The sequence below is a fragment of the Mesocricetus auratus genome, unplaced genomic scaffold (genome assembly GCF_017639785.1).
Source record: "Mesocricetus auratus isolate SY011 unplaced genomic scaffold, BCM_Maur_2.0 Super-Scaffold_100055, whole genome shotgun sequence".
Classification (NCBI taxonomy): Eukaryota; Metazoa; Chordata; class Mammalia; order Rodentia; family Cricetidae; genus Mesocricetus; species Mesocricetus auratus.
In genome coordinates, this window is record NW_024429232.1 from 1,113,809 (window position 1) to 1,134,637 (window position 20,829).

General features: G+C 45.9%; 1 protein-coding gene across 8 annotated transcripts in view; it reads right to left on the reverse strand.

Annotated features, from left to right (window-relative positions):
• Trappc9 (trafficking protein particle complex subunit 9) overlaps positions 1–20,829 on the reverse strand; it is a 456,271-nt gene that overhangs the window by 296,770 nt on the left and 138,672 nt on the right. For all 8 annotated transcript variants that reach the window (XM_040736321.1, XM_040736319.1, XM_040736315.1 and 5 more), the window contains one exon: positions 5,120–5,244. In XM_040736321.1, coding sequence (XP_040592255.1) covers positions 5,120–5,244 — 125 coding nt within the window. The remainder of the gene's footprint in view (positions 1–5,119; positions 5,245–20,829) is intronic.

Here is a 20,829-nt window from a genome sequence, read left to right on the forward strand (position 1 = left end):
AGAATACTTCAAACATTGACAGCTTCTGTTAGCATCCAAATAATGACTCAGAATGTGAAGGGGCTGTGCACACCTGTCCCTCTCTCATCAGGGCTACAATGAACCACTGCAGACCTCTCTAAACCAGCAAACGGAAGTCACATCTGTCTCTGCCTGTGCCTGTCCTCAGTAGACACCACGATCTTGTTCAGTGTTTGTCTCTGGCCAGAATGTGATTCTTGAACTCTGTGAACGGCTCTATTCCCAGTACTGAGAACTGGCTTATGTGGTAAAGTTCCAGGCCAATAAAAGACCCTGTTTTAAGCAAAAGGCAGATATGGGTGCTGCAGAAGTGGCTTGGCAGGTAAAAGTCCTTATTGCTCTTCTAGAGGACCTGAATTCAGTTCCCAGCACCCACATGAAGCAGTCCTCTAACTCCAGTTCTAGGAGATCCAACACCTCTGGCTTTCAAGGAACCCTGCACTAATGTACACATACCTATAAACAGACATGTACTCATATATAATTAAAAGTAAAACAAAACTACAGAGTAGAAGGCACCTTCAGATCAACATCCAAGGCTATTTTCTGATCTCCACATATATTCCCAGTTCTAACATACACGTATACAAATGCACACATACTCCTAAACATGTGTGCATGTGCATGAACACACACACACACACACACACACACACACACACACACACACACACACTGCAGCAAGTTTGACACAATAGCCATGCTCACAGAAGGCCTTAGCTTTGCACTGCCTAAACCTGGAAGAATGTTCCTTTGGCCTCGCTTAGCATTTGCCTTAGAATTCCACAGACAGCAGACTTTCCCCCAGCTCTCCCTTCCAAATTTCTTATTAGGTCTTGAATTTTTTTGAGCAGATTAAAGGATTCCTATGAAGATTTTATACTTAAACTTTGCAGGGAAAAATTCCCTGTCTCTGTAACTATCATTGGGACAGATTAGAAATAATTTGAAGCTGAATTGAATTTGCTATTTTGTGAGCTTCTCTTATCTACCAGGACTAATAGCAGACACTTCCCTCCCTACAAGGGCTGGGAGGAAGCCTTATTATCTGCCTTTCACAGAGTGGAAACTGAGGTCAGATAGGCCAAAAGGCTTAGACACGACTATTTCATCAATGCAGCTTGAATCAATAGAGGTGTTCTGTATCCCACAATGAATTCAGAAGCACAGAAATTGTGCAGACAGTGACATTGCAGTGTGGTAGAAATGGCTTATGCACAGCCTTGGAATCAGAAGCACCTGGGCTAGAATTTAACTTTTACTTAGAGGCTGCCTGACTGACCTTGAATCTTTCCTTCACCTCGTGGAGATGTGCCATAATTTTCCCTGAATGATAGGCAATTGTAGTCCTGAGAGATGGAAAGGCCCCGGTGGGCATCAGAGCCTCTTTGCCCCACTGCTCTCTGGACCCAACACTTGATGCAGACACTCCAGACATGAATTCAGTCCCTGGAACCCACTGTAGAAGAGGAGTGGCAGCTCTGCAAACTGTCCTCTAACTACACACATGCCATAGAACATGCACACTCATACATACACACATCACAAGCACATGCAATAGTAAATAGCTTTACAAAAATGTGCAAAGCCTTTAACAAGTTTCCTTGGACTTCTCCAGATGCACCAGAGCAGACAAACAAAGACAGATAAGAAAGAAAGAGGCACTGAGGGAGAGAAGAGAAGGGAGAGAAAAAGAAAGTGTGCTATTTGTCTAACCTGAGTCCCTTTGCAGGTACTTTGATACAGTGCAAAGGTGTTTAAGAGTGTTAGGAAAGACTGAGATCTTATGTTAAAGCCAGGATCTCTGCATGGTGCTGCTGGAATATCACAGGGATTCTGAAGAGTCCAGCTCAAGCCTCTCCCCATGAAGGATGAGTGTCGCTGGCCAGTGGAAGCTATTCTCTATTTCAAGGTGTCAGAGACTATATTGGAAGTAGATGCCAGACTTTGCTAAATGCTGCTCAGGTCCCTAAATGAAGTTGTTTATTTAATTTTCTTTTCTGGTTTATGAAGATAGAGAGTTGAAACTGTGGGTTTTCTGATGTTAAACCAGCCTTGTCATCCACAGACGAGCCCTGTTCAGCTGACACTGTATTTCCTATTAGGTAGCGAAGGCTAAACTCCTGCTTCAGACTTATTAAAGCTGGGGTTGGAGGTGGGGACAGTGATGTTTTGCTGTTGCCGTTTGAAGGAAAATGGCCCCGGGGCTCATAGGAAGTGGCACTATTAGGCAGTGCGTGACCTTGCTGAAGTTGGTGTGGCCTTGTTGAAGAAAGTGTGTCACTGGGGGTGGACTTTGTGGTCTCAGATGCTCAAACCAGGCCCATTGTGGCACTCTCTTCCTACTGCCTGCCAATCAGGATGTAGAACTCTCAGCTACCTCTCCAGCACCATATCTGCCTCCACACCATCATGCTTCCTGTGATGACAATAAACTAAACCTCTGAACTGTAAGCTAGCCCCAATTAAATGTTTATCTTTATAAGAGTTACTATGGTCATGGTATCTCATCACAGCAATAAAATCATAATTAAGACGTTAATTGCTTTGTGTGTTTTTTTCCTCCATAATCTGCTTGCTTTATTCCTTCTCCTGTTATTACTGCTGTATTATCATCACCACTGTGTGTAGCGGCTGGGAGAGCACATATGACACAGAGCGCACATGAAGGCCAGTTCTCACCTCCCACCTTCATGAGGGTCACAAGCATTGAACCCTGCTCCTCAGGCGTGCATGGCAAGCATCTTTACCCTTGGGGGCCTCATTCCTCCTTTCACAGTTATCCTAAAGTCATTTGCACAGATTTCCTGTTTCTCCTTAAAAAGTTTTCTCTTTGGAAAGGTTTTAACAAGAACTTCCTTCCTATCTCATTCTTTGCATAAAGCTGTTCATAATGCACTTCCCTTATCCTCATCTCAGCAAAGCCTGTGCAGAAGCTCCCTGCCTCGGTCCTGATACTGGTAATTTACATAATTACTTTTTAATCAATCTGGCTGCAAGTCGATAGATTTCACTGGCTTTCTCTAAGAACAACCTTCTGGTTAGTTTGTCTATCTTAGGGATTTTTGTTTGTTTCTCAGTTCATTGATGTCTGCTTGATTTTTTAATATTTCCTTTCTGCTTGCTTTGGGTTTAATTTTCCAACTCTTTCCCTAAGTTCCTAAAGTTCAAGGCCCTGTGAGGCTCCCGTGGATGTATCTGTGGCTCCTATGCCTGCCAGCTGCAGCCTCAAGAGACATGATGTTTACAAGGAGGGCAAGTACCTTCCAAAGCCAATGTGCAAAGGGCAAAAAGCTCACCACCCTGACTAGCTTTTTTGGCTTTGTCAAGATTTCAGAGTTCCACCAAGCCACATACAAGTGTGAAGAGGAAAGGAGGCCTGTTTTAGTGCCAGAAGGCAGAGCATAGGAAGGGCTATGGTGGTGCGCACCAGGCCTCTGCCTCTCCTATGGCTGCTCTGCCACGCCCCACATCTCCGCCTGATCCAGCTATGTCTGTGGGAAGACTGGCACAATCCAACTTGGGTCCCCAGTGTTCAGTCAGCACTATAGAATGCCAGCCTCTCAGAGGGCTCTCATCAGAACCCTGGTCACATTGGGTCATACTGGGCCATAGCAGATCACATGTGATTCAAAGGGTAGCTAGTAGCCACAACGATAGAAAGGAAGGCTAGACAATAAAAGCCAGCACCAATCTGAGCCAAGACTAGATACCGAGGAACTCTGGCAAAGCCCACAGCCCTGCTTCCTCCAGAGTGGCTCCTGGGCTAGCAGCTGCCACCCAGTCTCGTTTGCCCTCACCTCCCTTTTCTTTAGCTACAAAAATGAAGTGTCAGCGTCTTACTTATTCCCATGCCTCCCAGCAAGCCCACATGGGAACATTATTATTCCAGGTTCTCAGATGGGACTCTGAGAGGCAGACAGGCCTGGCTTACATAATTAGTGTGGTAGAGATATACTTCCAGGACCTCAGGCATGCTGGCTAAGCACTCTACCACTGAGCTGCAGCCTTGACCCTAGAAACACTGGCGCTGATGTCCACCCATCAAACACAGCATCTATTTCCAGCCATCATGTCCCTTCACTACATGCTGATAAGCAGTTCTGAGCATGAACACAATTCCTGCAGCCATCTGTATCCTTTAGAGAAACCTGGTCCAAGAAAGCACTTGGTGGCCCCATCAGCCATGACAATACAGGTTGATGATTTTACAGGTTTCACACAATTCCAATTAAATTACATCATTCCTGCTTCAGGGATGCTCAGATGCTCCACAGCCAGGTCTCAAGCCACTGGCTTCCCCATTCCTCAGAGGAGCCCACTTCTCCACAGAACACAGACACCCTTCCACCATGTACCAAGGTTAGTCAGGACAGCTCACAGTGCAGCTCTCCCCAACCCACCTGGATATTCAGGACAAGCTCCTCTGGCAGCCCTGTCAGTCAATGCCCACTCACACTTTGGCATGGGGATAGCAATCAGCACACCCATCGTGTGGCCATAAGTATACTCACTTAGACAGTGACTCTGCAGCCCAGGCAGAGCTCAGAGCCCTACAGCACCCCACTGTGCACTTTGCCCCTGGGGAGAGTCTGAACTGGCATCTGGACTCCTAGTCCCACCCTCCATATAAGCAGCAAACTCTGCTCCTGCTGGTCCTTGTGTCCTGAGCATCCTGGCTTTGTACAGAGAGCTCCAGGAGCTGTGGACTCACAGACCAGCATCTGCAAGAGTCGCCAAATGCTTAAGAAAGATGCCATGATGTGAATATCCAAACTGAGAAGAATTGGGTCATGAGTATCTTCCTCAAAGGAAAGGGACAAGGAGTTGTCTCCTCCCCCTCACTGTCCTCCCTAGCATGCCTGACTCCACAGTCTCTGTGTTACAGCAAAACAAGAGCTTGCATCACCAAAGTGCAAGACACATGAGCAGCCTGGAAACTGCTTTCTAGAAATTTCACAAGACATAAAACACGAGAAACCATTTTCAACCACACACCTCCATCTCCTTCAGAAAAGTACTTGAAATGCTTAGGCGGAAAAGGCTCTGGCAGTACCAAGAGAGTCCCAGCAGCCTGGGCCTCCACCAGTGGACTAACCTTGAGGTGGCCAAGGTCCCCCGACTTGCTGCCCTCAGAAGGGTTTGTGGGTCGGCTTTCCACTCGGGGTCTGACGACCTGGCGGAAAGGACTGGACAGAGGAAAGCCGCTCACACTGACTCCATCTAGGAAGGAAGACAGAGTCCCAAGTAAAATTAACAATCTATTTTATGAGACAGACTTTATTTTGTTTTTCCAGTAGTAACATGGCATTCTTTACTCTCTAAACTACAAAGTGGTAGAGTCTTTCCTGGGCTTTCATCCACTACCAACAACACCCCTCAGCAGGTAGTTTCTTTCTAGGAAGTAGGTGTGGGGAAAGTGGGCTTTCATGGAAAACAGATGACCCAGAAGTTCCAGCAGAGCTCTCAAGGACTGACACACCCAGTAAAGGGCAGACCAAAGGCGAAGCAGCTCTCCCAGGCATTGGAGAGCAGCTGCCAATCAGACCAGTCACCACAAAGGGACTAGAAGACGCTACCAAAACACACTGCTTGCCATGCTCCATCCTGGCCCCAACTTTTCACTCTGGTGACAACCATCACTGGAGTCCAATATCCCCAAATCAGTGCCTCAGATCAGATACTACCCCTTCCCTTACACAATTCCTCCTCTGGGTATACTAACTGAAAGCAATCTGACTCCCGGTGCCTTCTCTAGACTGAGATCTGTGCCTACTGTACACTACCCTGTACCCAGGGAAGAGGCTGAGCACCGGGACCATCAAGGAATATCAGGTACTGGGAAAGAGAGAAAAGACACATATGCAATGGCTTGGAGCTGGAAAACTCTGGAACATGGCTACTTTGTACGAGTGTGCACACATACACACACACACACACACACACACACACACATTTACATGTGGAATTTGTCTAGAAACCTCAAAAATCAATAATCTTAAAGTTCAGGGCCCCTTCACAAGTGGAAGGGTTGTGATCTCTAATCCAATGGAAGCATCACACAGGGACAGGGTGTTTCCATCTCTGCTTGGGGCAGAAGCTTGAGCAAAAGCAAAGCCAGAGAGGGGACAGGGCAGCTGCTGAAGTGAAAGAGACGAGCTGGGAAAAGATGTCACAGAGCACACACTGAGATGGAACTCCCTCCAGTGTGGGAGCGGGAGAAGGACAGAAAACGATATTCAATCATCCCACCTGTGTTTATGCCAACACAGGCAATTCCAAATAGGATGCAGAACAGATTTGTCTGACAGTTACTAGGAAGACAAGACCGAAAATTCACACAGATAAAGGCAGCCTACTAGGACCAATGAGTTTAGGATAGAGGGCATACAAGAATGGTTTGAGTCATGAATAAAGTAAGCTGTGGTGAGAAATTCACAGTTACAGCTTATAGTGCTCAATCTTTCCATTAGGGGAATCTCTGTGGGCAATTCAGGATGCAATCCTGCATGCCGAAATAATGCTTCTCTTGAATTCAACTACAATATCACAATCATCAAGACACCTGGGAAATGACAGCTGAAAGCAGGCATTAACAGTGGAGAAAAAGCAACTACACCGGCCACACCAGCAAAGCCAGCCTGCAAAGATCACGGCATTCCCCAGAACTGTCAAGGCGTGGGGCTGGCTGCAGACAGGTGGGCCTACAAGACAGGGAACAAGGAGAGAAAGGACACCATCCATCTGCTGAACACTGGACTGCACAGAAGCTTCTTGGAGACATTCTCCTGTACTTCTCCTATCCTTGACTCCACAACTCCACACTCTCCAACCTTTGGACTCCAGAATTTATACCAGTGTCCTCCAAGGTTCCACCTCACACTGATCCATGTTCCCAGAGTCTCTAGCTTGTAGGCAGCCTATTGCAAGACTTCCTGCCCTCTCTCTACAGGCAAACAAGCCGGTTCCTCTCATGAGCTCCCTCTTGTTCATTTATGGACATACCCATGTACCCAGCAGCAGCCCCACTTCTCTGATAAATCCTATCAGATCTGATCATGGATCATGGTGTCTCTGAACTGGCAATGGTGCATGGAACATTGTTGTAGTGATTCTAAAGAGGTGAGAGACTTCCTCAGGGTTATACAGCCCATCAACACATAGCTAAAATCAGAACTCAGAACCATCGGCCACACTGAGACAAAAAAAAAAAAAAAGAGCTCACTAGCCAAGAGATCCAAGCTATACACCAAGCCCCTACCAAATCTATGGTAAAGATCCCCAAATGGCTTAGCAACCAACACCAGTGATGGTATGCTTTTTTTAATGCTTCCAGAAAGGGGTCAGGAGGGAATAAATGAATAAGGCTGAAAGAGGAATCTAAAATAAACTTGAATAAAATGTAACCAAAATAAAATATACTTGCAAAGGTAAAAGAGGGCAATGGTCTCTCATGGGAGTCTGTTAGTATAGGCTGTTCCAGGCAGAATATTTTTCAAAGATGCTTTCTCATGTATTCATAAAATCCATGGATGCCAAAAAGTCCATCTGGTTATCATAAAATATGTTCAAGAAAACCAAAGCAGTAGAAGTAGTTGGCTAAGAAAATGAGCCAACACTCTTCATTTCCATAGAGGAAGCTGCATGCTCATTCATTCAGAAACTGCAATGCATTTAGAAAAATAAAAATAGCCTACAGGGACAGTGGACTTCCAGTGGCTTTCCGTCTCCTGGGTGGACCAGCGATCATAGCAGACCTGAGGCCTTCTGCCTTACTCATACCTCTGGAGGCCTCCCATCGTCCATACCAGCACATGGAGGGCTTCAGAGTCCCCAGACTGCCCTACAGTGGTAGCTTTGAGTGCAGGAGCTACTGATATGGATGAGTAAGTGGTCATCTTTCCACAGGACAGAGGGAATGAGTTAGCTCCAGGCTTCCAATACAAGAGTATTTCTAACCCCTACTAAATCACTTGATAGAGTAAGATGTCAAGCAGAAGTGACGGCTCCCTTGATAGTGGAACGGGGCTGAGAGGGATGGGGTAAGACATGCTCAAGTCTCTGGGACGGGCAGATGTGGCCAGCGGTGAGCTCGCCCTCCCCCTTCTTCTGCACGCTATCACTGCACAGGCCTGTGTCTGCAGCATGGGGTTCGGCAGAGGCACTGGCGGCCTCTGCTTCCCATGGGCTAGTACCCTCTTGCCACCCTTCTGAGGGATGGGGGGGGTAGGCTGCTGTGGTAAGTGCCATCAGCACAGTCTTCATCCAGGGCTGTATGGAAATCACATTTCGTTGTATGTTCCTCACAATTGAAGCCTGAGGCTTTGGAGTTAGCCACTGTGGCCTGGAAACTGCTTTTACTTGTGGGCCATTGCTCTGCGCTCTGCGGTACTCTCTTGCATAAGTGCCCCCTCCCCTGATGCCATCCCCTGACATCACAACGGCTGTTCCACATCTCTGCCCTGGTCTGCTATCCCCTTTGGAAAATAAACATGGATTTTTGGAGTTCTCAGTCTTATTTTTTAAAGAACGGTGACTTGTGCCTAAGCACCCAGAAGCTGGAGGCAGCATGCCTGCTGTCTTAATACACAAGTATTTCTTTCTGTCTTTGCAATTCCTAGATGCCTGAGTTTTTCCACAAACATGTTTTTTTTGGGGGGGGGTTAAGAAGAAAGTCTGAGATTTTGTTGAAACTTGGACTTTTTAAGTTAGAGAGCATGAGGACAGAGTGAAATAATACTTATCAGTGCCCAGCATACTTGCCAGACTTGCAGTTCAGGCATTTTCTGCCTGTTCTCACAGGGTCCTCATTTGTGGTCAGAACAGATGATACTTGTCGTACTGAACAGCCCTGCACCAGCACAGTCCTCTGGGAATCTGCCTGGATGCACTCTGGGTCTTTCTCCCGATGCAATCTGTGCAGATGGTGAGGGCAAGCCCAGGACCTTGTCTCTCAACTCCCAGTTCTCGTCTGTCTGCAGCTACCTGGGTGGGCCTTCCTCACTCAGCACTCATCCCCTCGGGCTCCTGCCTCCCATTCCTTTGTTTCACTTGAAAGAGTCCTGCCGCCTCCCTGCGCCATCAGAAGCAGGGATTCCCCAGGGCTCCATGGGAAGTTTTCTACTTTGTTCCAAGCTGCCATCTGCCTTCAGGGACCAGACACATTCGTACCCAGTTCCTAGTCCTGTGGACTTTGGTTCTATGGGGAGGTGACTGAGTGCCTATTCCCTGCCTGGGTTTCCATGGCACCATGCTGCTTCCATCCTTGTGGGTTTCTCTGCCTTATTTCATCCACAGCCAGTGCAGGCTGCTGCCTTCTCCCCAGGCAGTTTTACTCCTTCTTGGTTCCTTCTCTTCTCTGTCCACTGAGCCCCATGTAGAAGGCCTCCAGGGATGAGAGATGCTATGCCTGCAGCCACAGCCCCTTCACGATCTGACTGGCCCATCTAGGCCTTAAGTGCTTCACTAAAGACTTTACATTTTCATTCTCTGTTGCCAACCTTTTTCCATATTTGAGCTGAAACTGGGACTTTATACCTTAGATTTTAATTCTGGACTATGATTACTTTCGGGTTGTGTTGGCCATTGCATATTGCCTTTGTTTTGTATTCAGTGGGGTTGTCTGCTTTTGCTCCAAAGGAACAAAGATAATGTGCTGGACAGTCTGCCCAGAGTTATATTTAGCTGTGCCACCTACCTGCCTTCTGACTCACAGTCATTTCACAGCACTACAGCATAGCCACAGGAAAGGTCAGCCCGCCGCTGGCTCCCTGGGGTTCACAGGAGAACATCTCTGCAGATGTGGACAGCCCCACACCACCCACCACAGCTGACCCAGAGGTCTGTTTAATAACCTGTGAAGTGCATGTACCGTTAGGTCCCCTGTTTGGCCAGGTGTGGGATGGTTGACTTTGCTCCATGATTTAAATTCCGGTTGGAAAATAACTCCCTAAGCCACCAGGACAGGGATTCAAGCATTTGTCATTCATCAGCATCAGGTACTTGTACCACAGGCAACAAAAGCCTGTCTGTGGACCAGTGATCTCCCTGTGCTCATCATTCTCACCAGCCATGCTGTGGTGGCTCACCAAGAGACAGCTGCAGGCTGGGGATGGTATTAGTGAAGGCACTATAGGTGCTTCTGTCCAAACAAAAAGAATGGTGTCTGGGAAAGTACGGTTGCTTGACTGCTAGTTCAGGTGCAGATTGGCCAAACATTCCCCGAGTCTTTCTTCTCTGTTCTCATCCAGGCTTTAACATTGCTCACCTGTACCACTTCTGCCATTGTTGGCCTCCCAGCTGCTAATACCCCTCCCGCTGTCTTCTACACTGGCGTCATGATCACATGGCTGGTGCAGAGGGGTTTTGCCTCTCTGCTGCAGCTTGAGTCAGGGTTTCCCACTGCCAGACTCAGTATACAACATGGGCTCACATGGCCCTCCCTACCCTGAGACCATTTGACTGTCTCACTCTTCTCCCTCACTGGCTCATACTCCAGAAGCACACGATGCTTGCATCTACCTAGTGTGTAGTTGCCTATAGTGCACACCACAGCTTCTCTGCCTTCCTCTGTGCTGTAATTACCTAAGATCTTCGGAATGTCAGTCCTTTTCCCACTGTCATTTCATTGGTATCAGGGTTACTGAAGGCACCAAGAGTGACTTGAATGCTCAGTATGGTTTGGGAACCATCAGTATAGACAACCCGCCCTCCAGTGTAGACAGCCTTCCCTCTGGTATACAGAGCCTTCTTTCTGTCTACTTGAAAAGTTCCTACTCATCTTCTGAGTTGTTCCAAAAGCTCTGAGCAGATCCAGGGGCTGCTCAGCGCCTATGACAACGGGCTCTGAGGTCAGGCAGGCAAGGCCAGTCCTCGCCACGTGATTGTTTTGGAGCCATTCGGATGTTCCCTACCCTTTGCCCTCTCATAGAAATTTCATAATCGCTTTTCAAGTTCTTCAAAGTAGTCTGTCAAAATTTCATCCAGACTGTTTCCGATTGATACATTAATCTTGGGGGAAAGAGACTTTCTGTGCTATATACTCTTCCCATCTATGAATATGGTATATCTTTTTAATATGTTTATCTCATTTAATGATTTTTCAGCACCAATTTAAATTACCTCTGGGAAGGCCATATGCTATTGTACACACTCATTTCGAGATGTCTAAATGGTGTTGTAAATGGTGCTTGAAGTCTTTACAAATGGAAGTCTGTCTAAGTTGTACACAGTAGTGAACACTAATGATAAGTTACAGCTCAATGGATTTCTACATTTGTGTTCACAGTGTGGTAGCCTCCACAGCAGGATAAATCCCAACACTCTCTGCTTCCTTCCAGTCCTGTTGCTGTTGGCAACTCTCTACCAAGATGCACAACTATGGCTGCCACCGTGATGCTTCAGTTTCACTTGTTACAGGGTACTAAATACAGAATCTATTCTCTGGTTTCTTTTCAATCTCTTTCTTTGACTTATAAAATCATATGAAGATATTCTTTTACACTTCTGGAATCAGAAGCCTCAAATCAGTGTGCACGCCCCTCTTTCCCCTCAGCTTGGCGCCTGCGGTCCATGCTCATGTGTGTTCTCACAGCATGGTACGCTGCTGTGTCAGAGTGCTAGTTGACATTCTGCTTCTCATGGAGCTTTCACTGGTTGTCAGCAGCGCTGCTGTGGGTGCTCTGGCTGCATCCAGACATAAGAGCACACTATAGTTTGCTCTGGTGGACCTACAGTGAAGCAGATGTTCAAAGTGGCTCTCTTCCCTTCTCCCTCCTTCTCCTCTTTAAACTGAACCCAGAGTCTTGGGCATGCCAAATGCACTGTCAACTGTTGAGTCTAACTTTAGCCCTACTAAAATGTCACCTCCTTAAAATGTGTGGTTAGGTGTTTTGCTTTAGCTCTTTTAATTTATCTTTTCATGGTCAGAATTTCTTCTTCTACCTTTTTTTATTTTTTAAGACAGGGTTTCTCTATGTAGCCATGGCTATTCTGGAACTTGCTCTATAAACCAGGCTGGCCTTGAACTCACAGAGGTCCACCTGCCCCTGCCTCTCCAGTGTTAAGATTAAAGGTGTGTGTCACCATACCTGGCCTAGAATTTCTTAATTTTCTTATCATTCTTTCCTTTTGGTTAGTGCTATTTTTGTTCAGGAAATCTTCACCCACACATAGGTCATGGAAATGCTACCCTCTGTTCCCTCTGGAAATGGTTGCTTTTGTTTTATCCTTAGGGTTATAGCTCTTTTGGACTAGTCTTCCCTCTCCCCTCTCCCCTCTCTCTCTCAGGTGTAGTCCCTCTTCCCCTCTACTTCACAGAAACAGTTTCTTCTCCCCTCCCCCCTCACAGATACGCGCTGCTGTGTGCTGTATGTGTCCCGATCCTCAGATACTCGCTGCTGTGTGCTGAATGTGTCCTGATCCTCAGGTATGCACTGCTGTGTGCTGAATGTGTCCTGATCCTCAGGTATGCACTGCTGTGTGCTGAATGTGTCCTGATCCTCAGGTATGCACTGCTGTGTGCTGAATGTGTCCTGATCCTCAGGTATGCACTGCTGTGTGCTGAATGTGTCCTGATCCTCAGGTTGTGGCTTCACCGAGCCCCAGCAGCTTGGTATGCAGTGAGTGCTCTGCATCCCTGGGAGCTCTGCCATACCGGCCTGCTCTGTGTGGTGCAGAAAGGGAGCTGCTGGCTACATGTGGCAATGCTGCACCTAAGCATCTTAAGGACTGACTATTGGTTCCGCTTGATTTTAATTACCTAACATTTAAGTAATTTCTCCAGTGGCTACTATGTTATACAGCATAAGTCTAATGGGAGAGACAAAGCAATTTCACATAAATTAAAAAGTATTACAAAATGTATGGTATTGCGTGCATTGAGAGGGCCTGGCCTAATTTACAGGGAACAAGAAGGATTTTCTTCAGGAGTGATGTTGGGCTAAGATTCAGAGCATGTGAAAGACAGGAAGATGAAAAAAGTGGTTCTTTATGCCTGTGCAAAACCTCTGGGCAAAGAAGAAAGTGCATTTCGGGAATGTAAACGTTTGTAAAGGTGTAGGGGGAGGGGTGACTTATAGCTAGTTATTTAGAGGCCTGGGCCAGCTTCATGGAAACTAGTACGTGGGGAGAGAAGATTCTGTGTGATACTTGAGGAGCATTTGTTTTTCATAATTTTTAAAATCAATGCTGTGCCTTGGAGCTTTGAGCCTCAAGCCTTGCTGGCTACGTAGTTGAAGACACAAGCTATCACAGCTTTTCATTTGTCCTTTGAGTCACCGTCATTTAGAGGATGACAAGCATATGCCATCCTAGTCCTGGAGGTGGGGGAGGGGAGATGGAACAGCCCCCCCCTTGTAGTGATATCTTGCCTAAGAACCTGTAACAGTGGTTATAGGTGCAGACATGACCCATTAAAGGGGAGGTGGGGGGAGGGAAGTCCCTTGAGTATCAGAGAGCATGGGAGAGGCAGTGTCTGCATCCTTCAAGCAGGGACACCAACAGTCACTCACTGTTACCTATGTAAATCTATTCCCCAAAAAACACCTATTTATCATTCATCCTTGTTTGGTGATAATAACTCCTTGCCTTCACCCCATCATCATTATCTAATAAACAAGGCACCCCACTTTAACCTCAAGCTGAGGATATTCTGGCTTTGTTTCCCAATTTTTTTTAATCCCATAGTAACATATGCTAATTCAGCTATCTTCTATGAGAATTGACACTCACTTACTTATATTTCTCCTCTAGTAGAGGAACACATGTAAATAACATATAAAAGATGGAAAAAATCAGGGAGCTAGAGAGATGGCTCAAAGGTTAAGAGTACTGACTGCTCTTCTACAGGGCCCAGGTTTGATTTCCAACACCTCCATGGTAGCTTACAATCATCTGTAAGTCAATTCCCATGGAATCTGACTCCCTCTGTCTTTCTCAAGCACCCATCACACATGTGCTACAGACATACCAACACATTAAAACACACACACAAAAAAGATAAGCTATTGGAGCAGAAACGCAAGGATCATATTAGCACTGCTAGGACCATTGCTATGGAGCAGAAACGCAAGGATCATATTAGCACTGCTAGGACCATTGCTATTGGAGCAGAAACGCAAGGATCATATTAGCACTGCTAGGACCATTGCTATGCAATAACAGTGACTGTTTGCTCAGGGTCAAAAGGGCAATGGTCAGTGGAGACTGGCCTTGACTAGTTTTCCTTCTAGAAAATTTGTTCTGGATAGATCTAGGATCTGTACCCAGATCTCATGCCTCTCACTCCTTTGGGACTTGATACAGTGGCCCTATCCTGCCCTAGCTTCCTCCATGTGTCCCAGAAGGTAATGTTGATAACAATATGTGGTGCTGCTGCTACCTAAAATAGTTGGGAGAAACAGATGAGAGCCAGCCTGACCACCTGAGGTGGGAGCCTGGCTGGCTCGGTTCCCCTTTCCTGCTGTACCCCAAAATCCACATCAAGCACACCTCAGGTGACACTTCCTGTCCTGCTTACCTACCTACTTAAGCAGTCTCCATCACACTCAGCTCCTTTGGAAACGTATCTAGATTCCTCAGTGGCTTTCCAAAAAAGCCCCTTGGGCTGCAGCCTCTGTGGCCTTCCTGGCACTGCCGCAGCCCCATACTACCCAGACTGGTCTCTGTTGAACCACCTCCACTCAGTCCCACCAGTCATCCCAACACAACCAGCCCTTGAACTCAGCTGGGTTCTTGATGCTGCTCACCCTGTCCAGCAGTGAACAGACACTGCAAGCTTCTGGCACCAGCCCTGTCTCAAACCCTGAAAAGAAACCTCCTAAAGAAAGACAGTGTTGAGACAGTAGAACAGCACCCAGCCATGCCACAGGGACTCACAGGAAACACCACCTCGATCACTATAGCACATGAGGGACAGAACCCATGTAGTTTGAAAGAAAATGGCACCATTAGGAGGTGAGGCTTTGTTGGAGTGGGTGTGGCCTTGTTGGAGAAAGTGTGTCACTGTGGGGGTGGGCTTTGAGGTCTCCCTTGCTCAAGATACTGTCCAGTGCCTGCTTATCAACATGTGGCAGCTACCTCTCCAGCACTATGCCTGTCTGCTGGCAGAAGACGAACTTGCGAGGGCAAAGCTAGTGACAGAAGAGGAGTGACTAGGTGTCTGTAACGGTGAGAATAAAAGACACTGAACATGTCACCCTAGGGAAGAGTGAGGCTACTGAGGAGAAACAGACACATCTACAAGGATCAAACGGAGGAGGACAAAAAAGGCATGACACATGGAAAAGAAGAGGACTGCATCATTAATGGCCTCTGCTGGCCTTTGAAAGAGGGCATCTGCTTGAGAGGAAGGGACCTGAAGAGGAGGGCACAGTGGGGAGCCCTGCTGTGACCCAAAACACAGTCTCCCACAACATGGCAGGTCCGAGTCCAGGGATGCTCCACACCACAGTCACATCACTGGCCCCTTCTCAGAGGCACCCGCATCAGCTCCCGAGCAGAAAGCTCACCATCCTTTCACCCTCTCATACCAAGCCTGGGAAGACCCCTACCCCCACCTCTGGCATGGACAGGGTCACTGCCCATTTCAAAGGAAAAAACAAGTGTCCATCTGCCCTCAGACAGTAATGCTTCAGTGCTTCACCTCTCTGCTCATCTAGGAACAGTTCTGTTTGTTCTCGGGGGCGGGGGCGCCCAGCACTGTCTCATGACACCAGCGCTGCCTTGCGATGCCTTGGACAGATCATCCACCTTTCTCGGACTCAGCTTCCTGCTCTGTAAAACAAACTGATTAGACAAGATGCCATCTCCAGCCCGCTCTGTTCAGTGAGGCTGAAGACTCCCCCCTTTCCATACTGCATCTGAAATGCCATGTTTAATTATCAGGTCTAACAGACACTGTCGGCGGGGAATGTTGACATTTCTCTTATAAAACCAAGAGCCAGAAAGCACAGAGAAAAAGAAAAATAGAATTAAATAATTAATGGAAAAGGAAACCAAAAGCAGAGAACATTTCCACTGCCTGTGAGACCCTGCAGCCCCAAAAGGCTGTTTCCACCCACCGCATCAGTCCCAATAAAAATCAAACGCTAACATATTGATCTCTGAGAGCGCCTTGCACACAAACATGTCCTTCAGACAGAGAGGGACATGGAGCAGCCTGGCTTGATCTTCAGATACTGCCTTTATGAAAAACTTGTGTGTAGAAATAACTTCTCAGTCTGATCAGAAGAAAAAGGCAATTACTAAGCAAAAAGAATTATGACAGAGGTATGTCTCCCTTGTTTCTTCTTTCAAAAACATTTTACTGTGAACTGTCACACTAATGGAGAAAACATCATGAAATAAATGTTTAGCTGAATGCATTGTGAGGATGCAAACACTCAAGACCAAGAACAGAATCATCTCTCTCTCACCTGAAGAAAAACAGTTAAGACCTTGCCAGTCAGCAGACATGCCTGTTTTGCCTCATGGCTATGTAAACCACACCCCGCTCCTTCCTCAAGATCAGCCTATGCCTGACAGAGGAGCCCTGACTGTCTGTCATCATCTTCCCTCTCCCTAAGCACAGAATCATAGGCACTTTAATATAGTTTCACTCACATCTGGCATTTCAGTCGCTTTCATTTCAAGTCCTGTTATTCTTGTCTCCTTGTAGTGAGTGGGGTGTGTGTGTGTGTGTGTGTGTGTGTGTGTGTGTGTGTGTGTGTGCTTTCATTTCAAGTCCTGTTATTCTTGTCTCCTTGTAGTGAGTGTGTGTGTGTGTGTGTGTGTGTGTGAATGTGTGACATTAACATAGTACCATTCTGGTCTTAATGAAAAACAGAGAATAAGGCTACATTGGGTAGAAGAAAGAAGGGTTCCAGTGTCCCCACAAGTTCATCTTCAGGGCAATGACATGAACTGTGTATTTAAACAGAGGACAAGAGATGTACATAACTAAGCAGACCAAATCAAGGTGTGGCCTTGCACGTCATTCATTTGCTTCAGTTACTGTCTCTTGGTTCCTGTCTTGAGTTTCTGCTTCGGTAAAGTGAAATAAACCCTTTCCTCCCCAAGATTTTATGGGTTTCTTGGGGGGGGGTGTTAATGTATATGGGTGTTTTGCCTACCTGTATGTCTATGCAACACATGCACACCTAGTGCCTGTGGGTGTCAGAAGAGGGCACTGGATCCCCTAGACCTGGAGTTACTGATGGTTGTGAGCCACCATGTGGTTGCTGGGAATCAAACCCAGATCTACTGGAAGAGCAGCCCGTGCTCTTAACTGTTGAGTCATCTCTCAAGCCTAAGCTGGTGTTGGTCAGTGTTTAATCACAGGAATAGAAGCCTAGCTAAGATAGTATGCATTTTTAATCTCAGTGCTGGATGCATATTGGTTAGTCACCCTAGTCTACATGGTATTCCAGGCCAGTGAGAGACTCTACATCAAAAAAAGGTAGATGAGTCAGGCATGGTAGTGAACATCTTATTCCAGCACTCAGGAGGCAGAGGCAAGTGGATCTCTATGAGTTCAAGGCCAACATGGTCTACACAGTTTTAGGCCAACCAAAGGTACAATGAGATCCTATCTCAAAAAAAAAAAAAGCAAAGGTGGATCGCACCTAAGATATGACATCCAAGGTTACCCTCTGACCTCTATATGAATATACACACATATGCACAAATACATGTGTACAGGCACACACACACACACACATACACACATGTGTATCCCTACATACATGAACATATCAAAAAAGTTAATTTACTTCACAATAATATATACTTAGGGATTATTAATGCCAATGTTAATAATACCAATATAATTACTGACATTAGCTTAAAAATTACTTGAACAAACAATTTCCTCCTCCTCTGCCTTTTAAATCAGCATGGTGTATGCACACTGTTAGAGCCAATGGCCGTGACATAGCATATGCACACTCTCCCTTCTAATGCCTCCGGATTTTGGTACTTGATGCTCACAGTTGTTGTGGCACTGTCTCTTTAGCTCTTTGCCAGCCCTCTATCACAGTGTCTTCGAGAAGTAAATGCTGAGAGTATAATGCTTGCCTTCCTGCATTCTGACAATCCAGATTCCTGATTACCGAGACTAGAAGCTCTGAACCCGAAAATCCTGGCTTCTATTTCATTGCATGAGCATCTAAAACCATGTTGTTCTGTTGGGTCTGGACAAATATTGCCCCTGTCAAAAACATTAAGTGATAATCAGATCTCCATCATTTCATAAATCACTTACCATTTTGGCCTGAGGTCTAGTAATTGTATTAGAGTATCTCAGGCTCCCTGGGTCAGTGTTCTCATGCACACAGTGTGCTGTTCAATAAAAATCTTAAGGGTTTACTTTTACTTTAGGAAGTTTTCTAGAATTCTGGCTAACAGGCTGTGGCCTTCTGCTCTGGTGTCTTGTGGCAGGTGATCTGCAACGGTGCATGAATGGGTGATGCATGTGCCATCTCTGTCACTTAACAATGTCACGATAGCACTATAACCCCTTTTTATTATTCTCTTTCTGTTTCATCATCTTTACCTTCTGCATGCCCATCATCGCAGACCAAACCTCTGGGTTCTCTACATCCCAATACTGAGATTTTTTTTTCTGACTTGGAATTACGTTTCTTTACAACTTGAATTGTTTCTTGGTGTCTATTAGCTTATTTGAAAAGACTTTACACATCTTCAGAGTGTGCACCCCAGCAACCCCAACTGTTGCTCTGCTCTGGGTTTTCACGGTAATGTTACATAGGACTTGACCTTGATCCTTCCTGTTGGCCATCTTTACTGAGTGGGTTGACAGGAACCATTAGGAGAGATGGCTCCCAGCTGCCCAGACTTTGATAAACACACATATCTTCTTCTATGTTCCATGGTTTTCTGGCTATGGGAGCTCGAATTCTGCACTGAGAGGCATCGGGTCTACCCATATGCAGCTGTGTTCTCTTGTCCCTTCACTATATGCTACCCCACCCTGATTCCTGCAGCTTCTACTCAGTCAGGCCCTCATTCTTATTCTAGAACTTGCTGCCCATACGCTCTGGGAACATACATGAGCCCTGTATACGTGTGTTCTAGCTGTTAACCTGGATCTGACCAAATGAGCAGCCTCGGGCTATTCAGAGGTTGCTGATCTATCACCATCAGCTACCAAACTTCCTGTTTCCTCTTGTGTAACAGTGAAGCCTCTCAGCTGTCAGTGGTTTCTCTGCAGTTGCTCATATTTTAGAGTCTCCAGGGGCCCCTGATGTTTACTCTAGCTACATATTTTTCCTATGGGTTTTTGGTTTTCCTGTATTTATTTGGTCTTTATTAGACAGCCTTATTGTCATCTTCCAAGATTTCTCATCATAAACATAACATTCCAAGAAATCAGAAATTTCTGGTTGCTATAGCACTTTCTGGTTGAAAGGTTGACTTCTCCTACCCTGGAGGGAGATAAATACTGCCCCATGATCCATAGACTCTGGAAGCCACTAGCTCTGAGAACTCACTTTCAAAATCAAAACAATAGATCAAAGCAGGACTCCAAGGCAGCAACTCTTCCTCATTTTTTTTTATTTTGAAAAATATCAAACCTACAGAAAAGCTACAAGAATAGAAATGAAGATCCATAAACCCTTCACTGAAAGCACTGGTTTTCAATAATTTGATATGTTTACTTTCTATATTCACACTGTCTTTTCTGCCCTGAACCATATCAAAGAAAGTGCAAGCATAATCAATCAATCTCTCTCTCTCTCTCTCTCTCTCTCTCTCTCTCTCTCTCTCTCTCTCTCTCTCTCTCTCTCTCTCTCTATCTCTCTCTCTCTCTCTATCTCTCTCTCAGTTCTGAATGACCTTCCTAGGAAGCAGTTCATTCTGCTGTGGTTTCATTATCACTTTCAATGTGCCTGTCACCGACACAGCAGCACTACCTAACACAATGCACAGCCACTGTCTTAGACCTGGGTTTTGAGTAAAGATTACACAAAGCCTTTGACAGCTGTATTTCCTCAACCTCCTCTCACTACAGTGCTTTCTCATTTCTTTTACAACTAGAGTTTAGAACTGCAGTAAAACTAGAGTTCAGAACTGTAGTAAAACTAGAGTTCAGAAGTGTTGGAGATTTTGAACAGGAACAGGTATGGTGGCATAGGTCTATAACATCAATAACTCAGGTAGCTGAGGCAGGAGAATCACAAGGAGAAGCTTTTTCAAAGGCTAAGGATATAGCACAATGAAGTACCTGTTACCAAACATGCACAAGACCCTACATTCAATCCTTAGTAGCCCACCCCCAAAACAAATACACAACAATAACAACACAGGAGACCCAGTCTCCACACAAGATCTGATCATGTTCCATAGCTAATATGCCTCTCCATCTGCCGGCAGCCCATACTAAAGCCAGTATCCCAACTGTGTAATGTCTATATTTATTGCTGTAAACTCACAGAGCTGCATCTAATTTCAATAGCCATAGCTAATGTGAGCTCATGCCTGAAAAAGAAACCAAGTCTAATTCCATGTTTCTGAGGAACCCACAGGGATTCCTTCTACCAGCTACCAGAGGCAGCAAATAAGTCTCTGCCACTGAACTTACAGCTGTCTCCAAAAACAGACCTCTTGGAACCGCCTTGCTTTGTGATTGCTGTGTACACAGTCTGAGCCGCTACTGACTGGAATCATTAATAACCAGGTTGCTACATCTAACTGACCAGGTAATAAGTCAGCCTACATTTGCAAACCCCTTGGAAACCATAACTCTAGTGCTGATTTAATTCTATTTTACAAGATTAAAGCAGTTTTCCCAGATGATAAATCCCAACT